General features: G+C 33.6%; 1 protein-coding gene across 3 annotated transcripts; it reads right to left on the bottom strand.

Moving 5' to 3' along the window:
* Nucleotides 1-11346, bottom strand: LOC104887933 (galactokinase). Of its 3 annotated transcripts, none has more exons than XM_048640739.1 (14): nt 11048-11346; nt 6649-6824; nt 6379-6563; nt 5701-5747; nt 5425-5519; nt 5212-5294; nt 4486-4554; nt 3565-3750; nt 3187-3321; nt 2808-2942; nt 1783-1853; nt 1446-1523; nt 288-429; nt 1-192 (listed from the first exon to the last, which is right to left on the bottom strand). In XM_048640739.1, exons 2-14 carry the CDS (start codon nt 6809-6811, stop codon nt 82-84), a joined length of 1500 nt encoding a protein of 499 aa, XP_048496696.1. In that variant the 5' UTR covers nt 6812-6824; nt 11048-11346; the 3' UTR covers nt 1-81. The 3 variants fall into 3 exon arrangements, with proteins under 3 accessions (XP_048496696.1, XP_010671022.2, XP_048496697.1); XM_010672720.4 differs by lacking the exon at nt 11048-11346 and adding an exon at nt 7094-7226; XM_048640740.1 differs by lacking the exon at nt 11048-11346 and adding an exon at nt 6981-7004.
* Nucleotides 11347-12945: the final 1599 nt, after the last annotated feature.

The following is a 12945-nucleotide window of genomic DNA, read 5'->3' as shown; positions in this document are numbered from 1 at the left end:
TTCACTCCACAAATATAAATAATATACATAAAACTCAATAATATACATAAAAGAGTACAATGCTGAACAAGAAAAACAACACTAAAACTTGAAGATTGCAGCACCACTAGCTGGTTTTGAAGCAAAAACATATAGACCGAGGTCGTTGTTGCTTATCACACCTTTGTCAATCCTCGACTGGTAGAAGTGCTCCTGATAAAAACACAAATAAACTAGTGAGATATAAGCATTTGGGGTTCCCACTTTGCAACTCTACTAGCTTTCTGGAGTGTTTAGTTTAAACATACCTTCAAATCAAGGATAAAATGTGGTACATCACTTTCCTTTACCAAGGAAACTGTGCAGCCACCCCATCCAGCACCCGTCAACCTGGACCCAAGAGCACCTTTCTCGCGAGCAATTTTCACAAGTTCTTCCAATTCGGGACAACTGTTTTAGATGATCAACATCAAAGAAGGAAAAGAGAAGATCAATTAATCATAAAGCAGGAATGAAATTTTTATTTATTAATTTAGTCCCACTTCTCAGTTTCATATTTACAATTTAGCGTTGAATCTGGCACATTCTAGTATTGATATTAGAATTGACAAGTAAAATTGCATTGCTACTTAAAACTAACCAATGGTAGTGCAGGGATATTTTAGTGATAGATAATGTGAAAATAAAAAAAGTTAGTCAAGTTGTCATATAGAATGGATGGAGATATGAAATAGAAATTATAGGGAGCCACTGACTGCAACAGAAAGAAACTAGGGGAATGATGAAGTGGAAAGGAAACCCAGACAAGAAAAGAGGGAAGGCAAGTGACAACCAAAGGCGCAACACGTTTTCACTTGTGAGCTACAATTGCACAATTTTTGTTAACATTGTGATAGTAATCATTCACTAACATCGTCATTGCAGTCAAAGTTGCATTTTAGGTGTGTCTATCTCGTACACGAAATATGATAGAGAGAGGATAGCACTAAAGTACGTTAAGATAGCCAATGGTGGTTTTCCATATCAACATCCACATCCTTGTTCACACAATTTATTTCTTTCTCTTGTTTTGAAAGGTCTTGACAATCTCTGATTCTCATCTAAAAAATTGTGCATACAAACCCCCAAGAGCTACCAAGTAGCCTGTCATTCAATTCTATTACTTCACTTGGACAAAAAAAAACTGAAGAGTGGAGCTAGGTTTTTGACAGAATATGATGCTAGGTTTTTGACAAAAAATGTTTTGCCATAATACGTGTTTCCTCATCCCTATCAAATCTAATGCATTTTCAGCTCATTATCAAATCTTATATAGTTTCATTACATTTAGAATGGACATTAAAGCACTGCTCTTTGGTCAACCTAAAAAACTCAGCCCTACAAAGTTAAGAAAACAGGATGACATAATTGAACAAGTCATTTGAACTTTAACGTAGCATCACTACTAGCAGCTAATGCATTTATACCTGCATTCATAGAGAACACTGCAGCTATAGTGACTCTCGTTCATAAGGTCACCAAGCCTCTTAAGCATATCCTCCTCACTGCAAAGACAAGAAATTAACGTAAGAGTCGGAGAGATTAACAATAAAACTCTGATTTGAGTTACAGCTGATACAAAACAAAAATAATTGATGAATTTATCAGTAATGGTGTAAGTCTGCTAAGGATATCTTCATGTGTTTTGTGCATAAGGTTATGACAGCATTACACATAATGAGACGCATGCAGGCTTCCACATGATTTTTAACATAAAAGAAGAGGGGAATCAAAGGCTGTCTTCAGCCAATACATTTAACATACCTCAAATCTGATGACACTGTATCCTTGAAGCCATATACCCTTTTAGCTTCGGAGTACACATGAGCGGCTCTCTGCAAAAAGGAGATTAAGGATCACGGCATGCTCTGAAAAGCCTGAATGACTAGTAATTACCACAATTATGAATCATGAGCATGTCTACGGTATAACACACGGAATTAGAGAATCATAACTATAGCCATCAGTTAAAAAGATTGTAGCCCTAATAGAAATTTGTAGTCATGGGGATGACACTGGCAATGATCAAGTGGAGATGGTGGTGTGGATTTGGGTTGTATGTTGCATATGGTGTCACCTGTGGTGGACTGGTGGGTAATCCGGATGGAGGAGTTTGGATCAACTTCATGAGGAGAAGCGGGGAGTGGAAATGAATAAATGCTGAAACAAATAAGTAAAGAGAACAAGAACAACAATTCCCTTACTCTTTCTTCAAAAACTCTTATCAAAAACCCCTTATGATTGAAGCCTAAACCAGCAAAAGAGAAATTCACCATTCATAAAGAACTGGACATGACACCCAATGACTTCAAAAAGATCCATGATAAACAATAATGGTAGCTTAAACAGCTTGCACGATACAAGTCAACTGTGCTGTATCTTATTGTGGATCAGGTAAAATAATAGGTATCATAATCCTAAAATGCAAAGACAATTTTGATGAAGGACAAAAGATGGGAGATACAGAAGGCAGCCAATGTCCAAATTGTGAAGATCATTCAATGCACTAATTCAGCATGGATACATTTTTGCTGAACCTACCCCGACACTCATAAAATGCAAAATATACAGAATTAAATGTGAAACATAGATGACAACCATTGGTGAATACAAAACAACTAGCATGTTGTACAAATAGGATATAAAAGCCACTGATAAAATCAGAGAGATATTTGACGACTATGACAAGATCTAAGACATGAAAATGAAGGTGGAGAGCCCAAGTAATCAAAAGTCATAGACCATCAAGCACTGCGAGAAGCTCCATCAGTAGTAGTATATCACTTTACCTGATGCAACTTGTAGTGTTGGGCTGCCTTCAAAACATCCAAAGAAGATGGTGAGTCACTAAAGATTGATGGCAAACTTTCATTAGTGATCTTCTCAATGTCTTCAGCAGTATATGGTTCTTCTTTCAAATTCTCCTGGTGCAAAAAGGAAGAATTGCATCATCAAAAATATGGGGAATAAGAGTGAGACAAGAATCCGACCCAGCTATAAACTTGGTAATTTGTAGTGCAGCACGATATGAGGAACCTGGTTAATTCAAAAAAATACTACCAAATAAAGTGACCAACTTTGCCTATTATTGAACTTAAACCACTAAACCGCTGTTCATGCATTTGGTACAATACAGTTACAGTTAGCAAGATATGCATGGGTCTATACCTTGACAGCTAGAACAGGATCAGTGGAGCCACGAGTGCCAGCAAAGGACATACACAGACCTTCAACATCAGAAAGTGTTTTGACTTTGGATACTGCCTCTTTTGGGTGCATTCCAAGCTTAATACCCAACACAATCTGCAAAAGTCAAACACATGAACTAGTTAGTCATATAGCTGCACAAATCAAATTTGTAACAATAATTCAAATATCAATCCTAAAAATTGTAGCAGAACAATATTCTAGGGCATCCCTTCTTAATCTTCAGCTACAGGCATAAATTTGTGTCAATCACAATATATAACTGGTGCAGAATGAATAATTCCGCAAGCATCAAAATAACAATTCTGAGCATTTAAGTCAAATTGAAAATCAACTCACTGCAGCAAGTCTGCATTCAACAACGCGATTGTTGTAGTTTGTGGCAGCAGTGACAGCTTTCTGCGATTCTGCCAATGAATGGGCTATTACAAATGATCCCCCAGCCGGAAGTTTTACATCAGTTGCACGAATAGGATTAAAATCTATCAACTCTGCAAATCCAGTCTGGGCCATGACAGAGATTGCCTATAAAGTGAATACAAATAAAAACACTACAATGAGAAGGGGGAAATAAAAGAAATAACAGTCAATAGGAACTTTCTAACAAAGTTTGCAATTACAAATCCAAAGGTATAAATGTATTGACATAAGCTAAAAGAATCATGGGAGGCTTTTCATAATAGACAGAATTAACCGCGTAGGAGAGCCCATTACAGACTCAAAAAGCAATTAGAGACCGGTACTTATCCAGAGCAAAATAATTTAGGCTTCAAATGACTACATAATCTCTATTAGTTAAGTTTCCATCGAAAATTCTAAGTATACAAATGGAACTCTTCTCATGGGTTGATTGAGATAATAACGATTTAAAGCTGAGAAACCAGTATCCTAAATTCAAGCAGGGACATAACTTATAATTGATGGTGAGATCAATCACAAGAGCGCCCAATCCTCTAGCTTACACGTCATTAAAGTGGGTAAAATTATGATGCTCAATTTTTGACATGAAGCGACCCCCCCCCCCCTTTTGCAACTCTCAAGCCTACAAGTTCAACATTCAAACTTATTTTATTGTGCAAAAAGAGTGTATCTCAGGAACTCCTAAAAACAGGGAACCTCTACACCCATAATTGCAACAATGATCAGGAAAATCATATAGTAAGTGAATCCCATTAAGTAAGTAATGTTGCAAATTTAGCATCAAGTCCAATCCTTCGATAGTTAGATAATATCCTCATTAATAACAACATGATTATCAACCTGATCCATTCCACCAGACTGTGTCCCGATATGGCGCTCACATTCACAAGTGAGTTGTGCAATTTCTTTCTGCAAAAAAGGAGATGAAATCAGGAAAAAGGATAAACATATAGGAACCTGTAATGCAACCAAGACAAAGGTAGACAGAAAAGAGGAAACTGTACATCAGTATAGGACCTAAGCAGCTATTCTAAGTTTCTAACAGCATTGTGTTCCATCTCATGCATGAATTGCGACTTGAGATGATAAGAGCTACAAAGAGAGCAACGCAGAAAACACATACAAAGGCATTCTTTTGGAACACCAGTCCTCATACAAATGGCTTTACTTATGCACAGGTAAAAGTTCCAATAGTGTATTTAGACAAAAGTTACAAGTTCGCATCAAGAGCTTCTTCCATACCAGTAACAATTGGTGAAGGGGTGCTCTTATTCAGTGATCTCAGAAGAACTTTTTAGACATAGATACAGCCAGATGAGAAGATGATGGAACATTCAAAAGTCTCTTACTTGGTAGGTCATCTATTTGAAAGAAAAGAAGTCCTTATCCTTAATTGTTTCAGTCACTAGCTTCTTTGTCTAGTAAATTACTTCATGTATAGTTCCATCACACTCAAAGAACATGTTTTTCTGAAATTGTTTGCTCACACTTAAATGATATAGAATCTATCCAATAAACAGATGACGTGATGAAGGCATGAGAAATTTAATGGACTATAGAGGGTACCTTAGGAAAGTTCACCCCAAAAGCAGCCATTATAGCAATTGTAGAAGAGCAAACAAATGCTGCTGAGCTTGACAATCCAGAACCTGAATGATAGAAATATGGCAAAATCAGCTCATATTACAAAGAATATTTCTCTTTAGTTATCCTTCTATTAAAAAACTTAGTTGTTGCAGTGACAACATTAATTAAAAAAGGAACAGAAGATAAGTATACCAGTTGGAACTGTTCCATCTACCAGAATATCAAGGCCTACAGGTTCACCAACAATTAAACCTTTCGATTTCGCATATTCATAGTAACCTTTATACCTGCACATATATTAAACATTTCTTAAATGAACTCTATAGAAAAAGTTACATCAGCAAAAAGTCGTGAACTCTAGAAGACAAATAATCCGTTAAAGTTCTAAGCTATAATTATAGTGTAAAGAATCTATGCTACGAAACACTCTTAGCAGATAACACGATGATCAATATATCGAGGTCTTACCCACAAATGAAATAGTGACCCCATTTGAGATTCTTCAAGTCAAGTTCCTGCTTAGCACAATAGAGAAAATTTATTAGGCAATTCCCTCACGAAACACTTGTCTTTAAGCTACGTTGTTCATAGAGTCAAAAGTTGAAAGTTTGAAGCACTTGCTAGTTGCTACCTTAATAAAAAAAAAAAAATTGTATTTTAACTACTCTGTCCATTGTAGTGTCCAAAGTCCAAACCCATGTTCCCAGAATCAAGTGCCTATCTTCCCTATCCTATCTCTACCAATCTACCTAATCTGATCATGCCAGTCGCTTTCCTAAACGTACTTTCACATGATTAATAGCACAAGCACACAATGTCAATTCATCTTGCACAGATCACAACCCAGAAAAGATAATATCAAACTTTCACAATTACATTTATGTGATATGAAGCTACTTTAGCTAATAAAATCTGAACCATGATTGGCCTTTCTTCTCCCAATTGTCAAATGAATAACAAAATCATTAACAAAATCAAACAGCAAAATGAAACTATATGCCATTAAATTGTTGTGTCATGGCCCGTTGAACTAAAAATAAGTAATTTAATAATAGTGGCAAAGGAAGTTGTTTCTAAAAATCAAATCAAATGAAATAAAACTAATAAACTCAAGTAACCGAAACAATAGAAGAGACAAGATAGAACCTGGTTAAAATCAGCAGCATAAGTGCACATTGAGTATTTTTCATCATTAAGATTCGTAATTCGAATAATCTTTTCTTCATCTCCACCTCTCTTTCTGATCGCAACAATGGTGTCTTGTCTAATCGCCATTGGCAACACCGAGTACCCCTCATAATCAATATGTTCCCCGATCAAATTAACTCGACCTAATACCAAAAATCAATCAACAAAAATTCAATTTACACATATATTCAAGAGAAAGATTTTATTATTTTTTTATAAAAAAATAACCTGGAGATCGAGCGAAGATATCTGGAGGATGAGAGAAAACTTGTTGGAATTTTGACTTGATTTTGTCAAAACGTAGTTTGGCTTCTTCCAGAAGGGAACCATCGCCATAAACGGGGTTCAGGCATGAATAAATTGGCACTGGTTGATCTTCATGTTTCGCCATTTTTTTAAGATTTCTGAATGTGGAGGAAAAAAAAAAGAAAAGGTGAAATTCTACTTCCATGAAACAAAGATGAAACTCGAGTCATAAGTTTATAACATGTAAATTATCACTAAAAACATGAGATAACATATATGAGAAAGAAAAAAATGAGTTGAATTCATCAAACAACCAGCATAAAACGAATCGCATGAATGATCACATGAAGTATATCTCAAAAATCGCAATTCCACACCAAAATCCGCAACAAAACAAGTAGATTCATCTAAGGAACAAAACAAGAACCTGGAACGAGCTTCTGCAATTCGAGCTTTGCGTTTGACTTATGAAAGGTTATGGAGGTTCTAAAGGAATTCAATTGGCGTATGAGTTGGGCACCGGCACCTCGAGCGTCTTTTGGAGTGTTGCTCGTTTAAGATTTTACGTAAATTGACGAGTTTATCTCTATTTATAAGCTGAACTAAGGTGTCGTCTGGTAAGATTATTTTTCTATCCTTCACTTATTAGAAAAATATTAATTATAAAATATTCAATTTCTTCTCGATTTATATTTATGTATAATACTCCCTCCGTCCCATAATATAAGTTGATTTTATTTTTACACAGGAATTAAGGTAAAGTGGAATCTTGTTTTATTTTGGATAAAAATATTCATTTTTATTGGGAAACACTTACATTATTATATCTTTGTAACAAAAAATTAAAACTGAACATTAATGTTGCATGGTTTAATGTATAGAGGAGTTTAATGGGGTAGAAGATTTCATTTTGTCATTAATTATAGTGCATTGGAAGCTGAAATTATGAGGACATTTTGAAAATAAATTATTTTCATGAGGGTATTTTGGGCATAATTATTGATTGAAAATAGAAATAGGACTTGTATTTTGGGACATCTTATAAGAAAACAAGACTTATATTATGGGACGGATGGAGTAACGAATAAAGAAATTTAAGATTGCATAATTTATAATAAGATATAATGTACACATAAAATATTTTCCAAAATAATATGCTTAAAAAGAGATGTTTTTGATTGAAAACTAAACTAATCTAATTAAAGCAATTTCAAACAATTAAAAAGTAAGAACTTATACATTAACATAAACGTGCATATGAAGTAATAGTTTATTGTACACCGGAGATCTGTTAGGACTCTAAATATTATCATATGAATAGGATTATTATTCGTAGCATGTTTTCTCCCTCTTATTTTCAATTCAGTTACAATCAGTTGGATTCATGCTCCGTTTGGTAGGGTGTAAAATTCGACATATAAGAAAAAGTATATCAAATATATAGTATCTTATAACTTAACTAAGAAACCTCTTCAAAAATATGGTTACAATTAAGTTGAGACGAAGATAGTAATATCTAAAATTTGATTTCTAAAGAGGAAAATGTGTAGAAATTAGATTCGACAATTTTATGTTCTAACTAAATATCATATGTGAGTGAACAATTGCGATAACTACGAAGCTTAATTCCAATGATTTTTTGATCCATATGAGCCACGAAGGCGGTACAAAGTACAAAGAAGGGGAGGGGGAATTCGAACCTGTGACCTATCGTTCACAGCACCTCAATCTTAACCACTAGGCCAAGACATCCTTGGTAGCTTAATTCCAATGATCAATAAGCCAAACTATTGAAAAGAATATACAAGTTGATGTCACTCTATGTATAGAAAGCTCTAGCATCTTATTGGTGAAAACATTGTAACCTAATGCTAATTTATCTATACCGACATATACTTTCTTTTTTTAGATGATCCGTATTGACTTTTGACACTATTTACATGTGAAACTTTGACTATTTTTTTTTTATTTGTACCTAAAAAAAATATAGTCATGTGAGATCTTATTGGATTCATCTCAATGTATATTTTCATAATATCAACTTTTTGTAATTTTGCTTATTGATAATTAGAGATATAAATGATTAAAATAGTGCATTGACATGTGTGTCTAAGGAAAACAGGTCAACTAAAAAACGGAGGTAGTACAAGATTTGAGCACGTGACCTCATGTTAGTATACTAAATCTCTATCTAATAAACTAAGCAACGATAAAATGATATTATAAAATCCACCAATACCGAATATCATTGTCTAAGCAAAATAATATCATATAGCCTAGATTTTTCTTCAAGTAGCGTACTATTCGAAGAACCACCTCGTAATGCACAACTTTAGATGCCTACATAAAATTTTGATAGAATTAGAACAAAATGTGCCGAATCAGATCGAGTAACAATCAAATAAATCAATCTACCCATCAATCTACCATACTTCTCTACACCAAGGCCCTCAGCCATGGCAGCTGATGATGTTAATCCTCAGGCTTTGCGCCTAATAACTCTGTACCTAAGACATAATTTCGTTGGCCAAGTAAAAATTTGGCTAATATATAAAGGGGGTTGCTAAATGCAACTTTCATTTACCATGTACAACCCATCTAAATTCCAAAATTACCCTTATTCACTCACAACTCATTTCTCCCTCTTCCTCTCCTCTCTCATCACCCTATTCCTCTTCGAAGATTTCTGGTTCACGAAATTTCACAAATTCGTCCACCATCATACCTCAAATTCGTTTCCAAGCTCTTCAATCTTTTCGAAAATGTTGGAAAATTGATAAATTACTAGATATTATACACATTTCGGGTTCAACATCAAGCGAATAAGTTTTTTGAATTTCGTCCAACTTTCTTTCAGAATTTCGAAGGGAATATTGGTATTTCGTGCAAGGTGCACGAAACAGATCCAATTGTTTCGTGCAGATTGCACGAAACAGAATCATCTGTTTCGTGTAGTCCACACGAAACAGAATCAATTGTTTCGTGTAATCTACACGAAACGGAATCATCTGTTTCGTGTAGTCTACATGAAACAGACCTTTTGAAAAAAAAAATTTACAACTTGAATCTGCGAAAAAAAATTCACAACCTGCATCATAATTACGAAAAAAAAATCACAACTTACATCAAATTGAAATTCGATTGGGTCAAAATTATGGTCCATTGAATATCAAATTAAAATTTGTAGATCTTTGATGAAGTTTTTTATATCTAACAGTTAGAGAGAGGAGAGAATATTTTTAGAGAGAGAAAGGGATTTTTAGAAAAAATATGATAATAAGGGTTTTTTGGGTTTTTTTTAAAGCTGCGTTAGTAAAATGAGGCTGCGTTTAGCAACCATGTATATAAATAAGTGTAAAACATAACATAACTTTATTGTCTACAATATCTTTTTGCAGTTAGAAATTGCACGCTTAATACATTGAACAATAAATACGTTGAACTATATTAAAGCAACTCGTTTGACATTCAAATATCAATATTGACCTAATGATTATAAGAATAAGACCCTTCTAGAGTTAAGTGTATAGGAGGGTACTCAACTTTGAAGAAAGTTTCAGTTAAGGTACTCAACTTTCATTTGTACCAGTTAAGGTACTCAAATTGGATGTCTGTTAACTTAAGGTACTGAACTTTGGTTTGTACCGTTAACATCCCCAAAAATAAAAGAAAAATATGACGTGGCATTAATTAAAGGAAAAAGCTATATGCAGCCCTAAGGGCTGCATATAAGAGGCTTAAAAGGGAAAGTTTTTGAAAAATAATGCATTGATTACATCGATTTATGTGTGATTTTATCATAAATATCAGAATTTATACCATTTTAGGAAATGTATTTAATGCTTATATGCAACCCTAAGGGCTGCATATAGCATTACCCTTAATTAAAAAGAAAAAGCTGACATAACATTAATTTTCTCTCTCCTCTAATTCCTCACCTTCTTCTCTCTCCTTTTATTCCTCACCTTTTTTTTACTTTTTACTTTTTACTACTTTTTATTTCAACAATCTAATAAACCAACTTAGTCAAACTTTAGTTTAATCTTAATTTCCACTATCAATCTCATCACCTCGTACAATTTCTCCTCCCGGAAACTAACACCATCACAAGTCACAATAGATGGACTCTTATTGAAAACAAAAAACAAGACGGGAGGGAAGGTCGTGGCACGCCACTGAGTTCACTGGATGCTACCTGCTCCTGGTAGCGGGAAAGGGGAAGCTTGGCGGTGGAAGAGACGATGAGAGGGAAAACCCACCTCTCAAAAGTCAAAACTGATGGGCTTTTTCTTTATTGCATTGAGGAAAAGAAGCTACAGGATATGAACAAAAGAAAAAGAAACATAATGATGAACAACAAGAAAACAAAATAAAAGCACACCTATGGAGAGACTATGCATGGTAAAGCCATTTCATCTTCATCTGAAATTCGTTCTGCAACAAAAAAATTTCTATTAAAACCCATTTCATCTTCATCTTCTTCAGCTTCATGGAAATGTTTAATTGATAATAAACTATCAATTGTAACACAACGTAAACTTCGACGATCCATTGATAATTCGGAGCTCAAGAAAAAACTCTCTCTCATCTGTAAGTCTCACCATGCGAGTTTAGTGAAGCTTCATGGTGCTTCTGTTAGTGGAAATTATGTTTATCTTGTTTATGAATTTATAAATGGTGCTAATTTGAGTGATTGTTTGAGAAATCCTAATTTTACGGTTTTGTCAAATTGGGTTTCTAGGGTTCAAATTGTTGCTGGAATTGCTGATGGGTTGGATTATATGCATAATTGTGTTGGTATAAAACTGGGTTTATTCATAATCATATAAAAAGTAGCTCAATTATTATATGTGATGAGCCTGCTTTAGTTGCTAAGATTTGTCATTTTGGGACTGCTCAATTGTGGGGGGAGGTTCCTGAATTGATTGATGAGGGAGATGATGAGGGAGGAGGAATTGTACGAGGTGATGAGATTGATAGTGGAAATTAGTAAAAAGTAAAAAAAAGGTGAGGAATAAAAGGAGAGAGAAGAAGGTGAAGAATTAGAGGAGAGAGAAAATTAATGTTATGTGAGCTTTTTCTTTTTAATTAATGCCACGTCATATTTTTCTTTTATTTTTGGGATGTTAACGGTACAAACCAAAGTTCAGTACCTTAAGTTAACAGACATCCAATTTGAGTACCTTAACTGGTACAAATGAAAGTTGAGTACCTTAACTGAAACTTTCTTCAAAGTTGAGTACCCTCCTATACACTTAACTCGACCCTTCTACTCTTACAAATTACTCCATCCGTCCCATAATATAATTTTTTTTTTTACACGTTCTCCAAAACGTAACTTTGACCTTTAATATTTTCAATTCCGTATTAATAAAAAATATAAAAAGTTGATATTATGAAACTATACATTGAGACGAATTTAAGAAGATATCACATGAATATGTTTTTTTATATATATAAATGAGAATATTCGATCAAAGATTTTAAAATTTGACCTACCAAAAATGAAGTAGACACTATATTATGGGACGAAGGAAGTACAACAAGAGTTCGATTCACTCTTTGGGTGCGTTCTCCTCAACTTAAAAAATTAAGTTTCAGGTCCAATAAGTTCAGATAAGTTACAATAAGGTCCAATAAGGACAATAAGTTTCAATCAGGTCTAATAAGGTCCAATAAGTTCCAATCAGGTGCAATAAGTTCCAATCAGGTCTAATCAGGTCCAATAAGTTCCAATAAGGTCTAATAAGGTCCAACTAGTTAATGTTCAATAAACATTTGTATTATTGTCCATATAATTATATTATTATTAGAATTTTAATTAAAGTACCACAATGATTATATAGTATTATACTTGTATTAGTGTCTATTATTTTATTAAATATTTGTATTATTGTCTATTATTTATTATTCATATTACTATTAGCTGATTATGTTATTATTAGAATTTTTTATTAAAGTACCACAATGTATAATATTATACTTGTATTATTGTCTATTATTTGATTATTTATATTACTATTAGGTGATTATATTATTATTAAAAAAATAATATTATAATCATAGTCAAATAATTAAGGTTAACAATAATAATCATTATAATTACAATATTTTGCAATTCGTTTTTAAATAATTAGAGATAACATACATGAAAGATATAAATGTAGAGTGAGAGATAAGGAGTTAATGCATTCTACTACCTTCACATAAATGAAAGTGGGGTGAGAATTTTTCATATGTGCCAATTTTAACTTGTTAGCAATAAATGTTAATCAACTT

Source organism: Beta vulgaris, chromosome 3 (genome assembly GCF_026745355.1).
Source record: "Beta vulgaris subsp. vulgaris cultivar EL10 chromosome 3, EL10.2, whole genome shotgun sequence".
NCBI classification, from domain to species: domain Eukaryota; kingdom Viridiplantae; phylum Streptophyta; class Magnoliopsida; order Caryophyllales; family Amaranthaceae; genus Beta; species Beta vulgaris.
Note: the sequence above shows the minus strand (reverse complement) of the source record. Positions and strands in the feature narration are given on the sequence as shown.